At 37.5% G+C, this 24,975-nt stretch overlaps 3 protein-coding genes across 3 annotated transcripts; all 3 read right to left on the bottom strand.

Annotated features, from left to right (window-relative positions):
• Position 1: 1 nt before the first annotated feature.
• On the bottom strand, positions 2–1,879 carry LOC135088234 (chymotrypsin-1-like). The gene is made up of 3 exons (XM_063983112.1): positions 1,336–1,879; positions 1,064–1,203; positions 2–308 (listed from the first exon to the last, which is right to left on the bottom strand). The coding sequence occupies exons 1-3, from the start codon at positions 1,837–1,839 to the stop codon at positions 26–28; spliced, it is 927 nt and encodes a 308-aa protein (XP_063839182.1). The 5' UTR covers positions 1,840–1,879; the 3' UTR covers positions 2–25.
• A 938-nt stretch (positions 1,880–2,817) lies between these two features.
• Positions 2,818–4,472, bottom strand: LOC135088233 (mast cell protease 1A-like). Its single transcript, XM_063983111.1, has 3 exons — positions 4,031–4,472; positions 3,581–3,717; positions 2,818–3,018 (listed from the first exon to the last, which is right to left on the bottom strand). The coding sequence occupies exons 1-3, from the start codon at positions 4,460–4,462 to the stop codon at positions 2,853–2,855; spliced, it is 735 nt and encodes a 244-aa protein (XP_063839181.1). The 5' UTR covers positions 4,463–4,472; the 3' UTR covers positions 2,818–2,852.
• A 714-nt stretch (positions 4,473–5,186) lies between these two features.
• On the bottom strand, positions 5,187–6,973 carry LOC135088232 (mast cell protease 1A-like). The gene is made up of 3 exons (XM_063983110.1): positions 6,497–6,973; positions 6,062–6,198; positions 5,187–5,368 (listed from the first exon to the last, which is right to left on the bottom strand). Exons 1-3 carry the CDS (start codon positions 6,953–6,955, stop codon positions 5,203–5,205), a joined length of 762 nt encoding a protein of 253 aa, XP_063839180.1. The 5' UTR covers positions 6,956–6,973; the 3' UTR covers positions 5,187–5,202.
• Positions 6,974–24,975: the final 18,002 nt, after the last annotated feature.

The following is a 24,975-nucleotide window of genomic DNA, read 5'->3' as shown; positions in this document are numbered from 1 at the left end:
ACATGTTCTGATTTTTAATCAAATTTTAACCATAAGAAACAACTCGTGTCGGTTTTGGCGCTACAAAAAGTAAATTATCTTCTTGGTTTACTGTTGGATAATCATCATCTTCGAAGTCGACTATTCCGTTTTCGTTTGCATGTTGCCTGTGTTTACAGTGCATACGTCGAGTGTGACCTGTGATCCAGTTGTAGAAATGTGAAACGTCAGTGTAGACTAAAATACTGGGGCTTCTCCTTACAAATTTGTAGGAGACTATTCCGATTTGAATGTAGCGGTTGATCACTAACGCGCTGCCTGAGTCTCCTCTGTAAAATACAATAATTGGTCGTGAAGTACTCGTATTCACCAAGCTAGCCAGGGGTTCCCAATCCGCGGCCCACTTACAAATTTAGTATTTCGTCACGGCGTCTTACCCTTTGAAAAAAATACAGTCGAAAGACGGGCGGGTAAAGAAGTATGAGGGGTAAGTCAACGGTTTTCAAGCGCCAACGCGACGTAAAGGATTGACTGATGGAGCATTTCTTTACTTTCTACGGCAGCGACCCTCTTTACTTTCTACAGCGCATCAGGGCGCCGCAGCGCACACTTTGGGAACCCCTGAGCTAGGCTATATGGTAACGGCGCGGTTTGTGGATGGTGGTTCTCTTGGCGAGGCATGGAGGCGATAACCGTGCAGTTACGTTTCCATGCAAGCTGTCCGAGAACTGCCAACAACCGCGCGGATTCCGCCGTGTCTGAATTAGGGCTATTGCATGCATAGCTGCTTATGATGCTATTTTCCAACAAAAAGGTACACGCTTTAGTTGTAAAATCTGATGTGTCCAGCTTATTTAATGGCATTCGATGAATGGTGGTTTTAGTGAATATGCCTCCATAAAATAATATTAGACAGACAACATGACACAAAAAAGGATATCAAGCAAAAATATTACAAAGTTAACAACCACTCTTTACATTTGATTTTAAAACTCAACTACTCAACTTTTTTAATAAATTTGAAATGATAAAATCAAATTGGACAAATTGTTCCTTTTTCAAAGTTTGTTAAAAATAAACTTACTGGTCAGCATAGTCCTTTCTCTTCACAAAGCCAGCGCAGATTTGTCCTAAAGATAGCTCCGCCCCGAGGAATTTGGTACAGTTCTTCCGAGACCACAACGGCTGCCTTACATGTTTCAGGTAATTGTTACCTTTTTTATCCTTTATGTAAAAAAATAGAACTTTTTCACCAGATTAACGTTTATCGGACATTTTTATTGTCTGGATTAGAACTTCGACTTTGACCCAAATTACATGTAATTAACATAATATTAGCTTTTTAGCACTACTTACTTCTGTTTCGCCCCACCCAGCAACAAAACCTTCCGATACATTTGGTACCTCATTGGGCTTCAGCAACGCTACTCTTTGTACCTTCGAACCAAGTGTCAAAGGAGTTTTTAGTTGGACAAGAGCAATATCTGGAAAGATAATCTGATCTTCATATTTCTCGTGGATCATGAACGAGTTGGCTGAGGATTTCAGCGCTTTCTTAAGGTAGTGATGACCCACCGAAATCATGATGTAACTTCTCCGAATATCACATTCATGGAGGCAATGCGCGGCCGTCAAAGTAAAGTGTTGGTTGATGATCGACGACCCACATTTATAACTATTGCTCTGGTAACCTTTATGACATGTTATTGCCAAGCAAGCGGCATGGGGATACTCTTCTATATCCACGTAATCACCGCCAACTATATGACCTTCCATTTGATTATTCCCGCATATGCTGCTGCAGTAATTCAATATATGGAAGACTAGAAGTAATTTTCTTAACCGCTGAGTACACTTCATGTTCGTGACCTGCTCACTTTAAAATTATTTTTCATTTAATCAATGAAGAATCAAGTCATGCTTGTAGCAGTTTTATGGAGCAATCAGTATTGATAGTCTTGATTAATTTTCTGCTGCTATTCGTATATATTCTGGATTATTGTCTTAGTCACGATGAAACACCTAGTTACGTAAATTTTATTAGCTACCTACGGGTAGGTATTCAAAAGTCGGAGACTATTCACAAATAGTTCTATGAATTGAATCAAGTCATCTTGCTCCCAAAAATAGGGATTTTTAAAATCACCAAAGCCATACCCGCTTCCCTTGTGAACCTCTATACAGAAAAACTTTGCCTTTACTTGGCGGTTAGGTTTATATTGACGGTCAAGATGTAGATCCTGGCTACACAGGAGTTGCAGCGGTGGAAACGAGCGGTGGGAATAGTCTTTGTTCTATTTTATATGAAGAAGATACATCTTTATTCTGTGCTCTGTTTGCGATAGAGCAATCAGTAGTGCAATCCTGATTGACGATAGACACGTTCATGGACAGAAAAGCTGAATAAGGGGATATCCTTTACGTAATAAAGGGAAATCCCCATAACTCTACGTTTACAGAAGGTGCCATCGACGAATCCATCCGTTATTATCATGTTGTCTCAAAACACACAGACTGTCAAAACCATAGGTTCATGCTGCATTTCTAATGGTTCTTTACAAATGCAAATGTAGATTTGCTGATTTTAGGAATAATAATATTTTGTCTTGGTTGTTGGATTGCAGAATTTTCAGACTTTTCTTAATTACCTATGGTTATGCAATTAGTAACTCCATCGAATTTCTAAATAGGTAGGTACAAATGCATAGAATAATAATGTCAAAAATCAATTGGATTTGTCTCATATTTGGGGAATGCACTATGTATCATGGGTAGACTCTTATTTTAAAAGGATGCCAACAATTTCAAAGGCATCCTGTTTAAATGACGAAGCAACCGTTATTTCATATTCTTTTATTTATTTAACTATTTATCTACTTTAAATTATATCTACAGTACAGTTTTTGAGCGTTGTTCCGTATCCAGTAGAAGTGATATGATACGTTGGTGTACATCACTAGGCTGTAGTGGCTAACTTTGTAGGAGACCAGTCCAATTTGAACGTGATTCTTGCCTACCAACGCGCTGCCTGAGTCGCCCCTGCAAAAAAATAAATTAAGTCAAACAAACAAAGCAACCCAAATTAATTAAACCTTATAGACTAAGAACTAGTGAACGCCAGACCTACGTCATTTTATAGAAGCTGAAAGTTTGTCACCGTATGCTCCCAATATAGGATATAATGTTGGTGAATTATGAAGTTTGGGTCATGATGGCTTTGGGAGCTACCCTAAAAAAACTGTCTGGCAAGGAGTTAGAACTGTCAAAATTGTCCGGCTGTTGGGGAAAATACTTCTAATTATAGACATAGAGAAGTCGTCTAGAATCGACAGCAAATCAACCTTTCATAATTACAATTGATATTGTTTCGTTCTTTTTGTTTTTAAATTCTAGTTAGCCCCTCGTACCTACTAAGCTAAATATGCTTGCGTCACGAGTGAGCTCACCACAATAGTCGAGCGGCGGCGGGGACTAAACCCGCGTTCCACGGCTCACGACTCGGCCAGTCCGACCCCTTCACCGTTCGGCTATCGTGGCTTATAAAAATATTAAACCTTATACTGAACACATAAAGTTCCAAATCCACTGTAAGTGTACTTACTCAGCAGGGTTCCCCGGGCCAGTGAGGACGCCCGCGCAGAAGGTGCCCCTGAGCCGCGGTCCCATCAGCTTGCATACTGACACAGGCTGCAACTCTTGAACTGCTTCCAGTAACGTGAGGGACACATCGTCGCGGTACTGCAAGAAAAAGCCTTTGCCTACATCATCATCATCATTTAGTCACCACATCATCATTTCATCATCATTTTCAGCCATAGGGCGTCCACTGAACATAGGCTTCCCCCAATGATTTCCACAATGGCCGGTTGATGGCGGCCTGCATCCAGCGCCGCAGTAGTCCCTACATGTAGATACTGTATTAATTGTCCCTCAGAGTTTTTTTAGTAGTAGGTAAACGAGAAGAATGAGGGTGGTCCTAATATACCAGATAGATGAAGAAGGAAAGAGAAGAAGGTTCAGTGGTATCTAACGATTGGGTTTGACTACTTACGTTCATTACGCCCCAGCCCGCTACATAGGCCAGCTTAAGTTTCGGCGCTGAATTCAGTAATATGACCCTTCGAACCACGTTTCCGAGAGGCAGGGCTCTAGTCGCCATCACCAAAGCAATGTCATTGGCCATCGTGTGACCGTTGTAATGTTCGTGGATTATGAAATCCTTCATCTGCGTCGACTTCATATTTTTTATGTATTCATGGCCATATTTAATCAGCACATTTAAACGATTCTTCCCATGGCAGTCCTCCAAGCAGTGTCCAGCGGTCAACATTATCCGCTGGTTTAGAATCGAGCCCCCACAAATGTACGACGTATCTGCACAATATATATTAAAATACACTGAATGGGGGTAGTTTTTTATCTCCGTTTTGTTGCCGTCGAGGACAAACCCTTCCATCGCGGCTTGCGCTACTTGCAGCCCCATTAAAAAAGAAAGAAACTTAAATGGCATTTTTGCGTGTTGTTCTCGTAGATTCAGAATCAAAATGGAATTAATCAAGTTTTACGGTCTTATTTCATGGTTATGTTCATGATTGCCATTAATTTGCACGGACATTTCTCGCAATGACGTGTAAGTGATTAATCGATGAAATATATTTTACTTTATCATCATTTGATATCCTGTCATCATCAAATCATCAGTAATATTCACTAAGTACCTACCTAGATGTAATAAAAACAAGGTTTTCTATTATTTCCTGCCATACTCCAACTCTACTATACGAAATTGAATACATAAAATATTATTATGTAAGCGATGTCATATTTTTTATACGAATATGATAAATGTGAAAGTCTTTGCCGCCGGCAAAGTCTACCTATTGCTACAAAAAGCAGCTATTATACTAAAATACACCCGATACTCAATCATAGTATTGTTGCGGTCGTAAAGTAAGTAAAGAACAGATCGACTAACGGTCCTGGTAGTCCGGAGATGTTACCGAAGATTTTATCGAACTAATTAAAATAATAAGCGAATAAAGTTAACATCCATCCTTACATTCTTTCATGGATAATGGATATATTATATAACTTTTCGAGCTTGGGTCGTACACACTGATATTAGAAACTTTTCAATCAACTTACAATTCTTTCATGTTTAATATTCATAAACCGTTTGTTAATAACGAAGCAACTGTTCATCTCTATTCATTTATTTATTTACTACCCTAAATTGTGTCGACAGTACAGTTTTTGAGCGTTATTCCGTATCCAGTAGAAGTGATATGATACGTTGGTGTACATCACTAGGCTGTAGTGGCTAACTTTGTAGGAGACCAGTCCAATTTGTACGTGATTCTTGCCTACCAACGCGCTGCCTGAGTCGCCCCTGCGAAAAATGAATTAGTTTAATAACGCACTCAGGCAAAGTGCAACGCAAAAACTTTGCTCGGGGAGACAGTCAAAAGTGAAACAAATCAAAATACCCAATTAACAAATTGTACCCAGAATCACCCAGTCGAGAGATCACTTGACCACAGAGGTATTAAACCTATTTGTATGTATATATCTATTATCTATATCCAACATAGAGGTGTTCATGACCCACGCTGAACTGTCCCACCAAACTCAATGACTGGGGGGCGCTACCATAGTTCAACTATATGGTTTCCAACATGGCAAAAATCGGAACCAGCGATCCGGTATTGACGGTGGCGCCCCACTGTCAATGTCATGCATAGGACAGTTCAGTATTTTGGAACTATACTTTTTAAACTGTCAAAACGAAACTCTCCCATAGATTTGGTATGGCACTACAAGCAAGTGACGTCACTATTTTGTCAACTCAAATAAACTACTTTTTTTAAATTACAATGCGACCGTAATTTACATGTAAATTAAAATAAATTAAATTTTTAAGATCAGAATGAAGTGTCTTTTTAGAAAAGTTGTGATTTCGAATTATTGGGGAATGGTGTCAAATTGTCTATTGGGGAAGGCTTTATTTAAAAGGCTTATGTTCAGGAGTGAACGTCCAGTGGCTGAAATGATGATGTGTTCAAAATCCACTGTATCCACTTACGAATCAGGGTTCCCCGGGCCAGAGACGACGCCCGCGCAGAAGGTGCCTCTGGGCCGCAGTCCCATCTTCTTGCACACTGACAAAGGCTGCACCTCTTGAACTGCCTCCAGTAACGTGAGGGACACGTCTTGGCGGTACTACAAGACGAACCGGTACAAAAATATATAAGAAATTCACATAAATTTACTTTGCAAGTAGGCTTTTAAGCCTTATTTGTGGATAACAAAATAATGTCCAGAAATACATGATAAAATTATGCGCGAATGCTACAATTTGTGCTTACTGTGATCAATAAATTCTATTCTATTCTATTCTATAAAACAAATGGCGGCCCATCCCATGATAGGGAAAGCCGCGTAACTGGAATGAAACAGGACAAAGAAGATGACCATAATATGAAAACATTATAAAAATTAAGTTTGGTTAGGTACCTACGTTCATTACACCCCAGCCCGCTATGTAGGCCAACTTAAGTTTCGGTGGTGAAGGCATCAGTATGACCCTTTTGACCACGTTTCCCAGCGGCAGGGCTCTAGTTCCCATCACCAGTGCAATGTCATTGTTCATCGTGTCATCGTCGTAATGTTCGTGCATTATGAAATCCTTCATCTGCGTCGACTTCATACTGTTTATATACTCGTGGCCATATTTAATCAGCACATTTAAACGATTCTTGCCTTTGCAGTCTTCCACGCAGTGTGCAGCGGTCAACATTATACGCTGATTCAGAATCGAGCCCCCACAAATGTACGTACTATCTGTACAGTATATATTAAAATACACTGAATGGGGGTAGTACTTTATCTGCGTTTTGGTGCCTTCGAGGACAAACCCCTCCATGGCGCCCTGCGCTACTCGCACACCCATTAAAAAAGAGAGAAAATAAAATGGCATTTTCACGTGTTGTTCTTATAGATTCGGAATTGGAATAGAGTTAATCAAGATTTACGGTCTAATTTCATGACTACGTTCATGATTACCATTGATTGCACGCAATGAAGCTTTTCTGTTACTTAATTTTTTTTTTATTATTTCGTGCCTTTCCGGCATCCTTCTGATCAACTGAAAATTACTGCGTTCTGTGTCCACTCAATCTTTAGGCAAGAAAGTAAAGCCTTTATGTTTTGCAGTTTTTATTTAATTCCTAAAAGTGTTAAGCCAGATATTATTAAGAAGTACTGGTGGTTTTATCACGTTTTTTTTAATTCGATAAAAAAATGCCTATATCTATGAAGAATTTGCAAAATGAGTGTGAAACCTTGCCGTCGGCGGAGTCTACTTATTACAACAGAAAGTAGCTCTACGCCATAATATACTCGATACTCAATCATAGTATTGTTGCGATCGTAAAGTAAGTACAAAGAACAGATCGGCTAACGGTCCCCGGTAGTCAAGAGCGGTTACCGAAGATTTTACGATACAACCTGATTTATAGGACCGATCCGATCACCTCCAGCCATACACTTAAGTGAGCTACTTAAACCAAACATACTGTAATGACTTAATTTTATGTTTGGCTGGTATATTTATACTTAAAAATAGAGTCTGGAAATGCTACGTATCCATTTTCTTTGAAAATAGAGGACTAAGCACCAATCAGATGGGATATTGAGTTACATGTTGAAGGCTGTCTTTCTAATCTCTATTCTATTTTGAAAGGAAATATGTCACTAATGTTTGAAGTCACTTTTGGGCACTTTTAATTTTTTATCGCTTGGAATTTGGCAAGTATGTTCCAAATGAGCAATAAATATAGAAATGTAAATTAATGACGAAAAATATAATTAATCAGTTAAGCTTCTATATTAATCAAACCATGAATATATTAGTTTTTGATAAGTTCTGATTTGCAGTTTCTTTCATCGCTGATGCAATAGTACTTTATAAAAAGTATATTGGGTGTAAAAGTGCTTTAAAAACTAACAAAAAAGTTAATTATTTTTAAATCACTGCCGTTTTTCTTGCCCTTTAACTATGAGTTTGGCGCAAGCCATCATAAATGTTAACAATTGATACATGTATAGGAACGTATCAAAATTCTCTCATTCATTACATTTACGAGTAGTAATCTATGAAATAACACTACTCATTCCTACAGCTTTAGTTAGAAGCATTTGCAGCAAGCAACACACGATGAAAAAGTTTGTATAGTCAGCCTCAATAAAAACACTAACTATCACGTACTATTTATTCAAGTGAGAAACCATGTTTACAGACAGGAATTATACCTAAGAATTTGTTATAAATGTATGTGCCTACTTATTGCTGGACTTCTTACAATGTAAAACTGACATTATTATCTCTTTTTTTAATCATTATGTACAATTATGTATTGTAGAGTTCTAGTTTTTTTTAATATTTTAATCCTAGTAAATATGTACACCTGCTGTAAGTAAAAATAGTATAATAAAGGAGAGACATACATTGCCAACATTACGTTATACCTATCATATAAACTCTACATATTTTTATGTAGTATACTTACAGCGACCAACTAAGTACACTTTCTTCCGTGATTCGGTCTTCCCTGCATTGTGGCTAACGAATTAACGATATTCGAAATAGCGTTCTTTCGGGACAGAGTGAATCGGGATTATAGGACGTAGTACATTTATCAACCCGGAAAGGGACCGTAACCGTTTCAACTCGAGGCGGTCAGTATTTTTTGTATGAAACTCCATACTGCAATGCATAATATCCGCACCGTAACGTAAACGCCTCGCGATTGACAGCGCACGAAAGGCGATGACAGCTTGCGAAAGGTGTTGATCCCTTTCCGAGTTGATAAGTCTGCTATGAGCTTAAGAATCAGTCCTTTATCTTGCTGAGTGTACCCGCGAACAAGCACCGTTAGCAGAAGAGCGGGTAACTGTTCTGTTCCGCTTCCGAGCTTATCCCGCGGTTGCTTCGGAACAATAATGGCGGGGTACACCGCTAATGCCAGTCTAAAACAAAAGACAGTCTAGATTTTGTTTTGTTTTCGGCAATGGAAATTAGTGGCGCTGTTTTATTTGGTGGTCTAGTTTAGGAGCGCGCATTTTTGTTTCTAAGTTGTACCAGTTGTACTTTGAAATTACAAAGCAATTTATACTACGACTGCTCTTAGACAGGCACTGCACTGTACTGCAAGATCCTGAATAAGGTTAAAAACCTTGAAATTTCATTTTACTCCAATTAAACGCTATTTACGCGACGAAAGACGTCAGCGTTCCTATCGACGTCCACGGTGTCCATACGGCGACGTCAACGTCTAAAAAAGACCACAACCGTACATTTGTATAGTAAACATTGTGATGCTTTACGCGGCCTATGGCGTTAAGAGACCACAGCCTATGTTGTTTTCCAATGGAAGAAGCAGCGCAAGCAACTTATCCATCATTACCAGACGCTAATAAGATTGTTTTATAGGTCCACTAAAAGATGTTATAGCCGTGATTTATTTTATAACTTAAAGAAAGTGAACTTAGGGTTTCAAATGACATTAAAATTAGTTCAAGCCTGGTGATTATACTAGTATCATCGATTGACTAATTTACTTGCTAGCCCCTTCTCAAGAAAAAAACCTAGAGCCTCTAGACCCAGAACAAAACTCGCAACACTAAGTCACATTATACGTTGTATTCTATTACTTAAAAGTTTGTACAGCAAAATAACCTTACATTTGCTAACAAGAGCGTTTACCTCCACACCTATTTCACTTAACCGTTTCCCAAGATAATTTATAGTAATGCCCCGACCGGGTTTATAACGTGGAAATTGGAGATCAGCAATAATTGCACCAGAAACGCGATAAGTTATACTAATAACATTATTACAGTGCTTATACATATTATTATCCAACGTTATTGCATTAATTATTATGAAAATAAAAAACACGGAATTAAAAATTATTAAACTTATACCTACACTAACACTAAATACATTAAATCAAATACAATCATCTATTTTATGTATGTATTTATTTATTATATATTTTATATATTATTTATGTATGTAGCATATTTGTTTTTGTTTTTCTTTCCTTCACTAGAAGTACCGCCAAACAAATTTCTTTTCTGCTCAACCCAAAGGTAAACTGGTCGAGAATGCTTTAGTGCATTAAGTTCGCCTTATGTTCGAATTTATTTTGGCATAAAAGTTTAAATAAATAAATAAATAAATAAATTATACAAATTGGAGAGAACGCCGCCAGCGATTTCCGATTTTTACGGGCTTTCTTATAAACTCCGGAAAGCTCCTAATAAACTTTAAAATATTACTGACGTTTTAACAAAAAAAAAAACACTATAAAAACAGAAACTTTATAAAGTTTCGACTATCATTTTATTTACTGAAAGTGAAAAATTTAAAAATAATAAACAGATCATTTCAATGGATTTCACACGATTTTTCTGTAAAATCAGCGCGATTTTTATAAGCATAAGGCTTCGTTTTAATGTTAAAGTTAATCAATTTCAAGAGCCTTAGTTTTGTGAAAATTTATTATTCCCTTTCACAAAATCCATGACGGGTCTTGATGTCATAAATCGGTGCAATTTGAAGTCGAGCGTCCACGATGCAGCGTGGTGAGCTACGACATTACATCATCATGCTGAGCCTTCCTTTCATGACCTCCTTTGGGTGGACTGGATGTGGGAAGAGTTGGAGAAGGGACTAAAGCAGTAATTAATTATTTGATCCGTATTTTAAATGATTAAAATTTAAGCATAGTCCGGTCCTAAATGTATTTATTATGTCACTAACTTTTGCCCACGGCTTCACCCGCGTGAAATTTAGTTTGTCACAGATCGACATAAATTATAGCCTTTACATTATGTTATTCTATGTATACTGTAAATTTTCATCAAAATCCGTTTAGTAGTTTTTGCAAGTTTCATTAAAACCCATTCAGTAGTTTTTGCGTGAAAAAGTAACAAACATGTTAACATCCAGACATCCATAAAAACTGTCGCATTTTATTATATTGAAGTTTTTAGACTATCCTTCTAAGAAAACCATTTTTATTACAAAGTGGAGCTGAGCTAATTCCAGAAGTCTCATACAGAAACAATAATGCTTATAAAGCTTATTTACCCTACACTATCGTTTACTTACATCATAGTTATCCATTAAAAGCCTGGTGACATTTATCTCATATTATTATACAACTCAGAAATATGCGACTCTATAGAGACATAACTGTGTTTCGGTCTGTTGCACTCAATTGTTTGGCCATTGAAATAATTTCATAATCACAATATACGTGGGTATATTCAAATGAAAACCATAACATTCACGATCTCATTTCAGATAAAATGGAAAAAAATACAGAGTTACGATATAGGTACAAGTACCTATGTGGTGTTGCTAGTACTGGTTGGGTTTTTATTGGCGGTCAAGCTGTAGATCCTGGCTACACAGGAGTTGCAGTGGTGGGAACGAAAAGTGGGAATAGTCCCGTAGTACCGATTGAAAATACTTTTGGGATAGATTCTAGGGTTTTTATGTATTTAGGGATGATATTGCGAGGGATCAGCTCATCTTAAAGTAAAGCTGACGTGAATGAAGACAAAATGAATGGCAATGTTCTAGTATAGGCTAAAAATAGTTTTAAGTACTCTACTTATTTTTGTGGACTTCATTTTGTAATTTGAGTATGACATTTGCATCGATTTGTTATTGAACCGTCTCCACGGTCTGGTGGATTTAGAGTTGGGTATTACGAGTAGAATACGGAATTTCGCATATAAAAATGAAGATAATTGTTCCCAGTGTGGATAGAACGATTAAGCTTGCTCAAAAAGATTCTTTTATAGTTATATTTTATTTCAATTCCGTATTAAATTATTGAAATAAAATATGTCATTTTAACAGTCATCATTTCTACTCGTATGTAGCTATTAACTAAGTTTTAAGCACCAAATTTATGGACTTACTCGTACTCCGCAATAAATTAATTTGAAGCGTTTTCAAACAGTGATGGTTCGAATCTTCAGCCGCAACCAGTTTCTTCCTCGTGGCATTTGAGCGAGCCGTCTGGGCGTTCCCGGATGATTTGTGTTGCCAGCCTCACCACACGCTCGCTACTTTTATGTCTAAGTATACTGTTGTACAAATGATGGCACATTACGCTAAACTGTCTGGTGTCTTGGGAAAATAAGAGAAAAAAATCATCTCATGTGCTGTCAACTATGATCTCAATCGAGATCAGCTTATGATTGTTATACAAGACAGATAGGTACTCGAATTCCATCCAAAACAGTTCTATACAATTTTACGTTATCTTGTAGATAACATGCACAAACATCTCACACATTTAGCACTCACACAAGCTTTATGGCACACATTTCCGTTGACTAAAGTGAAGGCAGCGATTTAAATATTGACTTGTGCGCAAACGCAAGACTGCTGGGCGCCTGCGCGTGAGTTGCGACGCGACAGATTTATCGTCGGCGAGTCTCAGACCGCCATGTTGTTTAAAGTAAGATTTCTATCTTGAGTTCTCCAAAACTCGAGCCAAGCTCAGGGTTTGATATGTGATTTTAATTTAAATATTTCAAATTGCAAATGTGCCCTGTGTGCTTCACAACTATGATACATTTTAGGGAGCTGTCACATCTTACCACGTCCCACCAACATTACATTATTAAAAATAAGGCCATTAATCCTCAATTTTATACGATCACACAATCAGCCTATCTGAAACCATTAAACTGGCAAAACATCTAAGATACCTAAGTAATTGAACAAATACACTCGAACTTTCTAAAATACAACTCTACTGTATTAGGAACAATCTAACAAATCTTTTAAAGTAACATCAATGTTAACGGTCAGTATGTGAATTTAATCGTCTGTAACTAATATCATAAGCATGATGGTCATTGCTTTCTATTCAGCAAATAATAATTATAAAACAATACCTACTTCCTCATTTTATTGTAATGGAATTCCGCAGTGTAATTACTTTAGCTAAGTAAATGCAATTATACCAGCGATATACCGATACTAATCATAAAAAGCTTTATTTTATTAATAACGATTAATAATTACACATTTTTGTTGTGTACCTACCCACTAAAGTGGCGAAGCACCAAGTTTAGTTAAGATTGAGTTAGGTAGAGTTAGTAAGTAAATTTTTTGTCGTTTCATCTTGTGGATACTGTTAAGGCTTCCTTTTTAATTATCACACCTTAATAAAAAATTGTAAATCTAAATTTATAAAAGCGAAAAGTCACTGATTGACTGACTCACTCACTCATCACTAAATCTCAGAAACTACAAGTGCTAGGAGTCTCAAATTTTGCATGCAGGTTCCTTTCTTAAACTCCATCCGTAAGAGGGTAAAACGGGATAAACGCGTACGAAGTCGCGGGTGGCTGCTAGTAAATAATATCATCATCATTTCAACCACACAGGACATCCACTGCTGAATTTACTTAGAGCCCACCTCCAATGATTTTCAGATTGGTCGCGTGGTAGCGGACTGCATCCAGAGCCTTTCTGAAACTTTATGAGGTCGACTGTTCACTTATAGACAAAGTAAATTCTAAGTTAAACTAAATCAAAAACACTTATCAGACATTGCTTTACGGCAAACATCAAAAATATCTCCAATCTACCTAACCGTTAGTCAATCGGCTCCTTTGATATATTGAATATTTTAATTGGCATGATTTTAATGTCAGTGCTGAGTTTTGGTGCAGAATTTGATTGAATGATACGTTGAAAGGCATTTGCAGTAGTTGCCGGGGAATTTTTGAGATTTAAATCAAATTTCAAATCGAATAAAATCAATATTAATCTTATTGAATAATGAGGGTACATTGAGAGACTTGCTCTTGACTTTCCCATTTATCTCTTTGTTTTTATCCGACTGCGACAAAAGTAGGGTTATGTATCATTGCATAGGTAGATACAACATAGTCGAACTCGTACCTACATTACACTAATTAATCCTACTACGAGGAGACTCCAACACGCTGCCTTTAGAGTTCGGTAGGCAAACCACCAGCCCAGGCGTTCTAGAATCTAATAATTTGATCTTTTAATCGTAGCCGCTCCGAGCTCTCATTAACTCAATTAAACCATACCGTGGACCACCCCAAATGAGCTATTCCTGCGGTCGGTGGTCTGATTACAGTTAATAAGTACAAACTTAAACACGGACTAACCAGCTTGGTGCACTGGAACGCATCGTATGGCTGCGAGATAGTGTCGAGGTAATGCAGAGCAGCCAGCTCACTTCGTACAAAATATTTCGAATACATTATCATGGTTAATCACAATTTAAGTTAACAACTTGGCAGCGCTCTGTAGTAGACGAGGCAAAAATAACGGCAGCAAGATCAAACACGAAGCTCAAGAATAAACGCGATGGAGGACTGTTGTGGACGCCCTCTGCCCCACCTAGGGGACACAGGACCTTAATTCAAGAGATAAAATAAGTCATCTAAGTTGATGATATTTAATTCCTTTTACCTACCTACAGGTCGTTATTTAACACCATGAAACATCACTTTACACTCACACACACTCTCTCTCTCTCTCTCTCTCTCACACACACACACACACACACACACACACACACACACACACACACACACACACACACACACACACACACACACACACACACACACACACACACACACACACACACACACACACACACACACACACACACACACAGCGTAGCGAGTAGAGACGAGTATTGTTCGATGCAAACACTAGTCATTTCATTAAGTTACTCAGTCATTCCATTATTCAGTGACAGTCAATCACACAAAAAGGTAAAGTCTAAAAACTCCATTCTAAAAAAAATAATTCACGGTGTTTTGTCAATAAATGCAGTTTAAACAAGTCATTAACAGATCTTGTATACAAGTAATATCCCAGATTTCCTAAGGTTACAAGTTACAACCACGCACTTTATAGATAGGCAGACATGGCTCTATCATTGGAAGTTATTAGAATTTCCAAGACCAATAAATGGAAACAACCATGCGATGTGGAAGTCATTGGGGGAGGCCTATGTTCAGCAATGGACGGCCTGTGGCTGAAATGATGATGATGATGATGAATGGAAACTTTTGGCACTGAGCTGGCTCTTCTGCTCCTGACTGTGTCATGGCGGAACGTATGGCCACCATAAGCTTTAGTAGCGAGTGGCGTGGGCGTTATGTGGTGTAATTGGACGGAACCATAATTTCTAGATAAGGTAGTGTACAAGTTTATGTCGATGGTTTCACTTGAAAGCGGGAAAATACGGATTTTCAGTTAATGAGCAATGAATTAAATAATTACTCTTCTAAGAGAAGATAATATGAAATAAGCACTCTATCTTTGTGCCCATCTGTTTTAGTAGGAATCTATTATTATAGCCGCATTAAATTGTGGAAAAAAAATTTGTACTACAGTAAACAGATTATTTTACAATGGAAATGTATGAGGTATATGCCTTTACAAAAGGGTAAAAAATTAATATGCCATAGTTCTCAAAATTACAAAGAGAAATCTAGGTTATCTTAGCATTAACGCAAGCACCCATTTAATTTCATAAAACCCGCAATAATAACACTTCAAAAACAGCATAATTTATCAACTTCACGCAAAAATCTGGCAGTTTTCACTGCGCAAACTTTTTGATCGCAGAGAAAATCGTCATTTACCGGGTCCGTGCAAAAACGGCACATGTAAATAAGCAATCATTAATTTCACCATCGCAGTCGCGCGGTGTAAATTACCCTCGGACTTGATCGCTGGTATTGGGACTGGGTAGGGTTGCCGTTCCATGTCAGGTTTCATCAGCGTTTCAAACTTCACTGAGCTTCTTGTCCACTGCTGGACATGAAGATGGAGCGTCTTCTATGGACGATTACCTGCTTTTGTACCCAACCAGCAACTGACTGAACTTTAAACTTCTACTTTAAACTTTAAGATCAGTGATTCGGGACTATACGGCCTATATTTTGTCGGCCGTTTGGTGTAGTGGTTCAGAATGGACTACTATGCCGAGAGGTCCCGGGTTCGATTCCCGGCCGGGCAGAAATTGAAATGATGAATTTTAATTTCTGTGACGGGTCTGGGTGTTACTATGTATAATATGTATGTATTTAAAAAAAAAAAGTATATAAGTAGTATACCCGTTAAGCTAGCACCCATAACACAAGCATTAAGTTGCTTACTTTGGGGCTAGCTGGCGCTGTGTGAAATTGTCCAAAGATTTATTATTATTTATTATTATTATTTATTATACCCAGGTCCCACCTCTCGTTCCCACCGCTGCAACTTCTGAGTAGCCAGGATCTACAGATTAAAATAGTACAACAACAAGTGATTAGCGATTATCCACGTTAAGACGACAAGTCACAACTTTTTAACTTATTTACTTACTTTGGCCCCGTTTATATTTTGTTGCAAAACGTTCTCTAAAATATGGAATTAAGTAAGAAACGCAGAAGATACTCGTAGCAAAGCTAAGTGTTGACATTTCTTTATCTTCTTATTCATGCTCTTTAATGCAGGGCACTTTGACTGATCTGACCAGAATCAAATTTTAGGGATTGAAATCTTCCTTCAGGAGCATAAGGTAAACAAAAGTAGTGTGTGATCAATCAACAAATTCTTGGGATTGAACCTTCAGAAGTAAAGGATAATCAAAAATAGTTTGCGATAAATCTTCAAGGGTCCTAATCTGGTCTAGGACTTTTTGTATCATCGTGGTCTCCATGTCTCCCAAAAGGACAGCCCTATAGAAGCGACCTCGTAAATACGGGCGCTCATTACGCTGCCTAACGAGCGGGCGCGAGCGCACGTGCCGCGATATATTATGGCACGCTGTTACACCGTCGCGTAACAAATACAATGTAACAACAAATTCTTAAGATTAAACCTAAGTAAAGGGTAATCAAAAGTAGTTTGTCCATCTCTAAAGGCCTAAGCTGGTCTTGGGACTTTTTGTATCATCATGGTCATGACTGTCTTCCAAAAGGGCAGCTGTATAGAAGCGAGCAAAACGAGGGGGCGCGGGCAGCGCACGTTCCGCGACATATTGTGGCTGGCTGTTACACCGTCGCGTAACAAATACATTGTAACAGGTGGTACGGTTGAAGGACTGGACATGTCAATGTAGGAATCTTAACTCTTAGTACCGCGTTGTCCAGCGTTAGCAATGTTTTAACACACCAAGCGTGCTACTAACGCGTTTCTCTCTACATAATTATGCTTATTTATTACCTTACTTTTAAATTACACTTTTGGCATGTAGGTAGATGTTATGACATAGGCATCCGCTAAGAAAGGATTTTACGAAACTCCACGTAAAACGGGATCTACGGGAGTGTAATATATGTGTGTACTGAGTTAGTATAATTTCTAAAACGGTAGAAGTAGTTTCTAGAGATGGGTTATACTAGGTAAATTTGATACTAGGTGCACCTATTCCTAGTATTTATTAATACTCGATCCAAATACCTATTCCACCTAGTACGTAGTAATTTAGCATACTTGACGCGACTAGTACGAACTAATCCACGTAATATGACTTTAAAATACATTTTTTTTAAAAGATACAACCGTAGTATGAATAATGCTATTTGAAATTGAATAATAATTCCTCCCTTCATACTTCAACAGGCTTTGGACTGTGAACTTAAAAGTTGTCGTATTTAAAAGATATCAATTTCATAAAAATATTTACACATTTTTTCTTATTCCTACATGAATATGGTTTGACTACGTTTGTGTGCGTTTGCTTCGTCGCGCTCAAATTTGTTTGGTCAGACAGAGACGGAGTGAATCTCTACGTTCGCACTTAAGCTTAGCGAGAAATACTAGTTGCGCGTAATACACGACTACGGATTACGCAATAATAACCTCTATTACTTTGATGGTAGGGTCGGAAATCGTGTAATTTATAAAATACTAGGTGGATCAAGTATTTAAAAAATTGGAATAGGTGCCGCCTAGTACTGTAAAATACCTAGTGTGTGGATCTGTTCTAGTAAATACGTCTCATCTCTAGTAGTTTCCTATGAATTTTACTGCTCTTTTCCCTTTAAAGGTTCAATTAAAAACTTTAATTTAAATGAAAGAAAAAATTATGACTCAAAATATTTTGACAAACTTTCGGTGTTACAGATCGGCGTAAATGAGGACCGATCTGAACGCCCCCTGTCGGGACTTTACATGCGATTGTGGTTAGTTGCGGTAATTATTGATTTTCTTATGGGAAATACTAAACACTAATAGGGAAATGCTTTGATCTTCCTCATTAATTACAGGTATAGTACTTATGCGAGCTAATCAGGACCGAAAATAATATTAAGTACTTACAATAAATAACTTGCTGATTTGCCGTTAGAAATTGATAATTGAAATTAAGGCAGAATCGTTCAGTTAAAAATATTCACTATGCCACAAGTAATTATTTATGTTTTGTTAGATATTTGTTTCAGCTTCAGCAAAAACTTCAGCAAAAAGAAGCTGAATTTTAATGTAAGCAACTAACAACACCATGAGTAGACGGCTCTCCTTTTTTCTTGCAAGACACGTCCCAGAAACATTCTTTAAAAAGAAGTCTAATTTTGGTCTTCTTCTAAAAAAGTTCACATACGAGTATCTATTTCAAAGATTTCGACACATAAAATTCATAATTTATTTCAATTAATTCGTAGGAAGTTGTTGTTAAGTTGTTAAACTGTCGCAAGGTGGTCATCGCGCCCACTCAAAACTCGAGAGACATTTATCCCAATCTATGTATGCGTCATTCGTGCATATGATCTAGTTCTATCCTGAGATAGTGACGAAATGTCCAAGACATTATGTCGTGTCTATATTAGCTAGAAATATTATCAGTCTGTCTTGGATCAAATGACAATAAGTAAAAATAAAAAAAAAATCAAAATCAAAAATATTTATTCAGTTTAGACCACAAGTGGCACTTATGAACGTCAATAGAAAATAATAAAAAAAGAAAAAGGTAGCCCTTATGGGGCACTTTACATGTCTCCTTATCTTTTGGGCCCTACCAGCGCTTCGAGACAAACATATGGCAAGTGCTGAGAAGAAACGCCGGAACAAACTAGTAAAGAGTACAATTCGCTAGAAATATTATCAACTTTTGTAGAGTTTTCTCCAGGACAAACACATCCTAAGCCCAACACTAAAACATATCGCCCCCCAAAAGATACTGCACAACTTAAAGATGCAGGACTCGGAGGCGAGCTATAAAATAGTGGCGACCACAATAGATTGATACCGGTCGCAGTGGTACTACTACTAAAATACAATGAGAAGAACTTTCAAGTTAGAGGTGGAAGTGGCTTGTGCTATGTGTAGCGATTTCTGCCACGTTAAGTCTAGTGTAGAGTCTTAGTAAAAAGATCATTAAACTCTTATGACCCTGGATGGAAGACACCATTATAATAATTAAAAGTAGTAGAGGTAGTCATACATAAATTATGATAATTCGACGTCCTTTTAACGCATGAAAACCCACAGGAATGAAAAAGAGTTTGTAATATTCTGGTATTTTTATCAGGCTCCGTCATCTCAGGACAGTGTCATAAAACAATTGAGGAGCAGCTGCCCTTAAAATTGAGGTCTTCTTAAGCAAGGGCACTCTTGCGTCGTTCCTGTCAAATAAATATCTCGTCCAATTAACAGGGAGCATTATTATAGTTGGTACGGCACCTGCCTGCTATGAGAGAGCGGCATGCTTCGCCAAGCGCGACGCGTGCGCACCGGACCGTGGCGTAAGAAGCCGTTAAAAATAAAACAGATTTGAAATCGGAACGCGTTCTGATTTTAAGTTTTTTAAGTTTTTCGTCTAGATTCAGTTTGGCAGCCAGTTTTTGTTCAGTACTTTCAAGTTTGTCGCCATTTAAAAAGCGGTGCGTTTTGGAAAGTCGCATTTCTAAGACCAATGATAAAAAGCAGCTATTCAGTTTTTATGGGAAGTCAAATTCTTTTGCGAGTTTTTTACTCTTAATATTTTTCTATCTTAAAAAATGAAAAGGGCAAGTAAAAGTAAATGATTTAGCCGGAAGTTGTAAGTAGACACGTAGGACAGGCATTTTATCACTATCTGTTTAAAAACTGACAGTACTATCGTAACAATAACCTGTGTAAAAAGAATTCCCATGCTAGTTGCTTGCAGTAAACTGCCAGCAACTTTCCCAGTGAACCTACTTGTTGCTGTCGTCTAATAGATATTCAACGCACATCCTTACAGTAACTTCCCACCGATACGTCTTATCTTTCGAATTATGTTACGATACGGGCCTTTACGCAACGATCCGTCCCTAAATCGTCATCAGGCCAATATTGTTCACGCTGCCCTAACTAGCCGCTAGCCTGAGCTACAACGACAACTCCATAATAGGATGTATTTCAGACCAATTATGCTATCGTTTTACTGCTTAAATCGTCTTTATGTGCCTTTAATTTGTTTAAAGGGGCTTATTTGTTGCCGATACTGTTATACTGAAGGGGGCTACACCGGTTCCCAATATACCTAAATGGGGGCACAAGGAATTAAGTACCAACCGGGCATTATGGAAATCATTGGGAGAGAACTATGTTCAGCAGTGGGCGTCCTGTGGCTGAAATGATGATGATGATGACAAGGAAGTAAATATTTTCTTCATTCTACGTGAAAAGAAGAGAAAAGCAACTGACAAAGTATCTCTATGGATCGAGGTTACGGTAACAATCTCAAACATCACGGAACAAAAGCATAGCATGGTTAATTACACTAAAACTACAAAAACACAGTATTAATTGCTTCATTAATGCGGCGACTTTATCAATTTACTTCAATTTGTGCACATTTATATAGCCAACAATGAAAATCAATCATACAACAATACGAATTTATTATAGATTTAGTGATTAAATCACCAGCGTATTACTTTGTGGCGCCAAACGACATAAAAGTCGTCTTTAACTTTCCACACATTATTATGTCTAGACTGGAAAATTCATTCGTATCTACAGTTGTATTACTATGGTTGATGTTTCAAAGAGAAATTGTTAGTCTTTATCTTTACTAAGGCCTCATCCTGGTTTTCATCATCTTCATCATTTCAGCCACAGAACGACCACTGTTGAACATAGGCCTCCCCCAATGATTTCCACATCACTCTATTGGTAGCGGCCTACATCCAGCGCCTTCCTGCTTTACTGGGTTTATCCCGATTTTGAAACTTCAAAGTAGCTAGGGTGATTTGCCCCAACCTTTGGGAAGCAATGACCTGATACAACCGGTATCAGTTGCGTTCACAATGATAAATAAATAGAATTTGAATACACTCTTGTTTAAAATGATGGCTTCAAAATACAGATAATGTGGAACCGTTGTATGGTTAAATCATTTTAATTTAACTGGTTTATTATTGTACAGCCAATCATTCTGGTTGCTTATACTTAGAAATAGTGAAATGTTTTAAGTAGAACGTATGTTTCGTTAAAATTCGTTGTGAAATCCGTGAAAGGAACCTTTAGGAAAATTCTTGAATAGGTTTAAATGTTTTTACGATGGCGAATAGTTTCATACATTTGAATGCATAGAATTTGGTTACGAAACGGTTATTTTCCAACTTTAATTGTAATACTGTGGCTATTTTAACAATCAAACGCTAATCTTCAACCGAGGTAGGAATTAAAATTTCCGAGATTTTTATCAAAGCTCCGAGCAAATCCAAGTTTGTTGACTGCGTCGGCAGCAGAGCGTGACGAAGAGCAATATCAACTAGTTGTGCTATCTCCTTCTACAGCATTATGAGGGAATGGAAAAGAAAATTATATTTCAGTTCTTGTATGAAATAATTACTTTAATGTTCCTCGAGTCGCACACACAAGCATCGTGGTTACTCTGTGGAAATAAAGAAAGACTTTCAAAGCTTTGACCTCGGGAAGGAAACGGAATGGATCTAATGATGCTTCTACTTCTGCCACATAATTAATGTTTTCAAGATCTTCTAGTTTTAAAAAGGTGTAAAGGAAATAGCATTTATGGCTCTCATCCATTAAAGAAATGCCAATGATAGGATTTAGTAGCGTTTTTATCTTTTGCTTGAAAAACACTATAAATAACTATCATTATAGGTTTTTACTAAGGATAATGATATTTACTTATACTCTACTCTTCCTTCCACTAATGGGCAAAATCATCCAGGTTCTTCCAACCATGCCCGCCCAGAGCCAATGGCTGCTCACTGGCGTGAGGTTAATTGCAATCTAATAAATTCTTACTTATTACCTATGAGTCTATAACCATCATTAGATGCTTTACAATAACCAACGGTAGCCACGCGCCAAGTGAACCGTGTGCCTTCAATAATTAAATGACCATTTCTGGCATGTTCTTAGTGGTTATTATCGATTGTTGCTAATGTTTCCATGTACGTTTTTCTAAAAATCGGGACATGCTATAAAAGCGGGATTGGGACAGGAAAATCGGGACGTGGAATTATACATAAATACGATTCTCTAAATAAAAATTATTAACTTCATTGAGATAAATTGAACCAACCTTTAATGCCCATTAACTATAAAATATCATACCTACTCTATTAAAATAAAGACTACCTACTCTTATTTCTGCTTGGTCCAACAAAAGTTTGACTGAAAAATAATGCTAGAGCATTATAAATAATTATGCATCATAATAAATGTTGTGCAATAGACTTTGCAGATGAAAAAGCAGGACTGTCAGTGACTGATAGAGGAAACATCCTGAAAGGGCTAAAACAATTCCGACCTCGATGTGTAACATTCGTGAAATTTCTAAAATCACTTGAACGGAGCTTCAAAATTAATTTTGGAAGTAAAATTGTCTTATTTGTCAAGTTTTCTAGGGAAGCAAGGTACCCGCCGGGAAATCCTGTCCCAGAAATGTTACAATGTCTCGCTTTCCACGAAAACCGGGGCACCGGCCAACACTAGTTGCTCAAAGCTGGTGCTTGAAGGTGGGTGACCGCGCGCCAGCCGAGCGCGGCGGAGGGCGTCACGCCTGGCCACCCGGCCGGGTAACGACACCGTCTTACAGAAATCATATCTCACTGCTCTTTTAATTGCCCATAATTAATGTGCCTTTGGAAAAATTTAATTGATGGAACTTACGAGGATTTCCAAATAAGATAAAAAGTTTTACAATAGTATTACAATTATATTAGTCGCTGGACTGTCAATTGTTTTACGAATAAATTGTGTGTGTCGAAGTATAATAAGTACCAGAAAATTTATAAAATAAAAACGTACATGACTGAATTCTTAGTACCTACATGCCTTCTTAATTGGGGTTGTTATGTATTAAGTTTGAGAAGCGAAGACTTTTAAAAGTTCAATTATAAGGAAAAAAAAATACCAATTGGAAGTGTAAAAGTCAAAATAGAATTATCTCTGTAATTATTTTTGTTTTATCTTTTTTGTTACTTATTTGCTTCTTGTAGGTAATCTATCAAGTTTCTAATTGATGAATTGATTTTTTTATTCATTTTTTACCTACAGCTTTCGCGTTCCTAAGAAAGTTCAAGACTAGCAAGCAAGCATAGAGACCAAAAAACGCTCAAAAAATCTACAATTTACTCCCAAAAAGTTTCAATTTATCTTTCTGAGGTAGCTATGAAACTATGTACGAAACCCTAAACCAAGTGAACCGTGGCCAATGTTAAACAAAGTGAAAACGATGACAAGTGGCAACCAATAGACATGTTTAGCAACCGAATTCGGTTTCCAAATGGATTGGAAGCGTCGAAGTAGGTACCAGAGCGTGACTAGAGGTACACGGTCTGATGCGCGAGCGCACTACCTACTTCATTCAAAACATGAATTATTATAACCAGCCATCAATGTCAGAGCACCAAGTTTTGTAGAAGAATTTCTTGCAATTAAATTAGATTTACACGGCGTAGATTACATTAAAAACATGATAATTTATGACGTGTTTTCTAAACAAAAATTTTTTCCATTCCTAATTTATTCTAGTAATTTCTGTCTTTTTTCTAATTGAGGTTTTTTTTATTTTATTAATAAAGAAAAAGAATTTCATTAGGTATTTTATTTCAACTTCAGTCCATGGTCCACTTCCCACTCTCCATTAACACTTGAGTGCGGTTGACCGCCTGCATCTGGGGGCACGGCAGTGCCCCCACCAAGTCGAGCAAAAAAGCGGCACGGCCGTACCATCCTTTTCTCGAAGCAATTCAGGCCATTTTCGACCGCCTGTAACTTCGTTGTGGATAAAACTAGAAGGCTGAATTTTCATTAGCTATGCAGGCATTGTAAAGACACGGTATATTTAAAATTTCATTCAATTTGAACCAGTAGTTTAAGAATTATAACGGGTCAAAGTTACTTAATTTTGTCACTCACTGACTGACTCACTGACTGACTCACCGATCATCAAAACTCTAAGGCACTTCTAGCAGACCTAGAAGCTTCAAATTTGGAATATAAGTAGTGTTTGGTGTATGAATCAAGGAAAAACTAAAATATTTGGGGGCACGGTAGTGCAACCGCCAAGTCGAGTAAAATTTTTCAATTTCGGTCCAGTTTTCTAGAAACATAACTGCTATCTACAAAATACAAAAAGAAATGATATTTGGGGGCACGGTAGTGCAACCGCCAAGTCGAGTAAAATTCTTCAATTTCGGTCCAGTTTTGTAGATACATAACTGCTGTCTACAAAATACAAAAAGAAATGAGATCCCATCAAAAACAATACTTGTCAAAAAAACCAAGTCTCGCAACTCAGTTGTTCTACGGTAAAAAGTTGTGAGATCCATGTAATACCAAGTCCAGGCCAGGAAATCTTTAACGTTTTACATAAATATATTGACTTGGCCATCGCATGAAAACACGTGTAAATTAAATTATTTAGTGCGATGGCCAAGTCAATAATTTATGTAAAACGTTAAAGATTTCCTGGC

Source organism: Ostrinia nubilalis, chromosome 3, assembly GCF_963855985.1.
Source record: "Ostrinia nubilalis chromosome 3, ilOstNubi1.1, whole genome shotgun sequence".
NCBI classification, from domain to species: domain Eukaryota; kingdom Metazoa; phylum Arthropoda; class Insecta; order Lepidoptera; family Crambidae; genus Ostrinia; species Ostrinia nubilalis.
The sequence above is the reverse complement of the archived record's forward strand: the minus strand, read 5'-3'. Positions and strand labels throughout refer to the sequence as shown.

What these genes read in the sequence shown, in the direction of transcription:
- LOC135088232 (XM_063983110.1), bottom strand. Translation starts at nt 6,955, where the DNA reads ATGCCATTTTATTTTCTCTCTTTTTTAATGGGTGTGCGAGTAGCGCAG. An exon ending in CGGGCTGGGGTGTAATGAAC is followed by an intron (nt 6,199 to 6,496) that starts GTAGGTACCTAA and finishes TTCGTCTTGTAG; the next exon opens with TACCGCCAAGACGTGTCCCT. An exon ending in GGCCCGGGGAACCCTGATTC is followed by an intron (nt 5,369 to 6,061) that starts GTAAGTGGATAC and finishes CATTTTTCGCAG; the next exon opens with GGGCGACTCAGGCAGCGCGT.
- LOC135088233 (XM_063983111.1), bottom strand. Translation starts at nt 4,462, where the DNA reads ATGGGGCTGCAAGTAGCGCAAGCCGCGATGGAAGGGTTTGTCCTCGAC. An exon ending in CGGGCTGGGGCGTAATGAAC is followed by an intron (nt 3,718 to 4,030) that starts GTAAGTAGTCAA and finishes TTTTTCTTGCAG; the next exon opens with TACCGCGACGATGTGTCCCT. An exon ending in GGCCCGGGGAACCCTGCTGA is followed by an intron (nt 3,019 to 3,580) that starts GTAAGTACACTT and finishes ATTTTTTTGCAG; the next exon opens with GGGCGACTCAGGCAGCGCGT.
- LOC135088234 (XM_063983112.1), bottom strand. Translation starts at nt 1,839, where the DNA reads ATGAAGTGTACTCAGCGGTTAAGAAAATTACTTCTAGTCTTCCATATA. An exon ending in CTGGGTGGGGCGAAACAGAA is followed by an intron (nt 1,204 to 1,335) that starts GTAAGTAGTGCT and finishes TTTTACATAAAG; the next exon opens with GATAAAAAAGGTAACAATTA. An exon ending in AGAAAGGACTATGCTGACCA is followed by an intron (nt 309 to 1,063) that starts GTAAGTTTATTT and finishes TGTATTTTACAG; the next exon opens with AGGAGACTCAGGCAGCGCGT.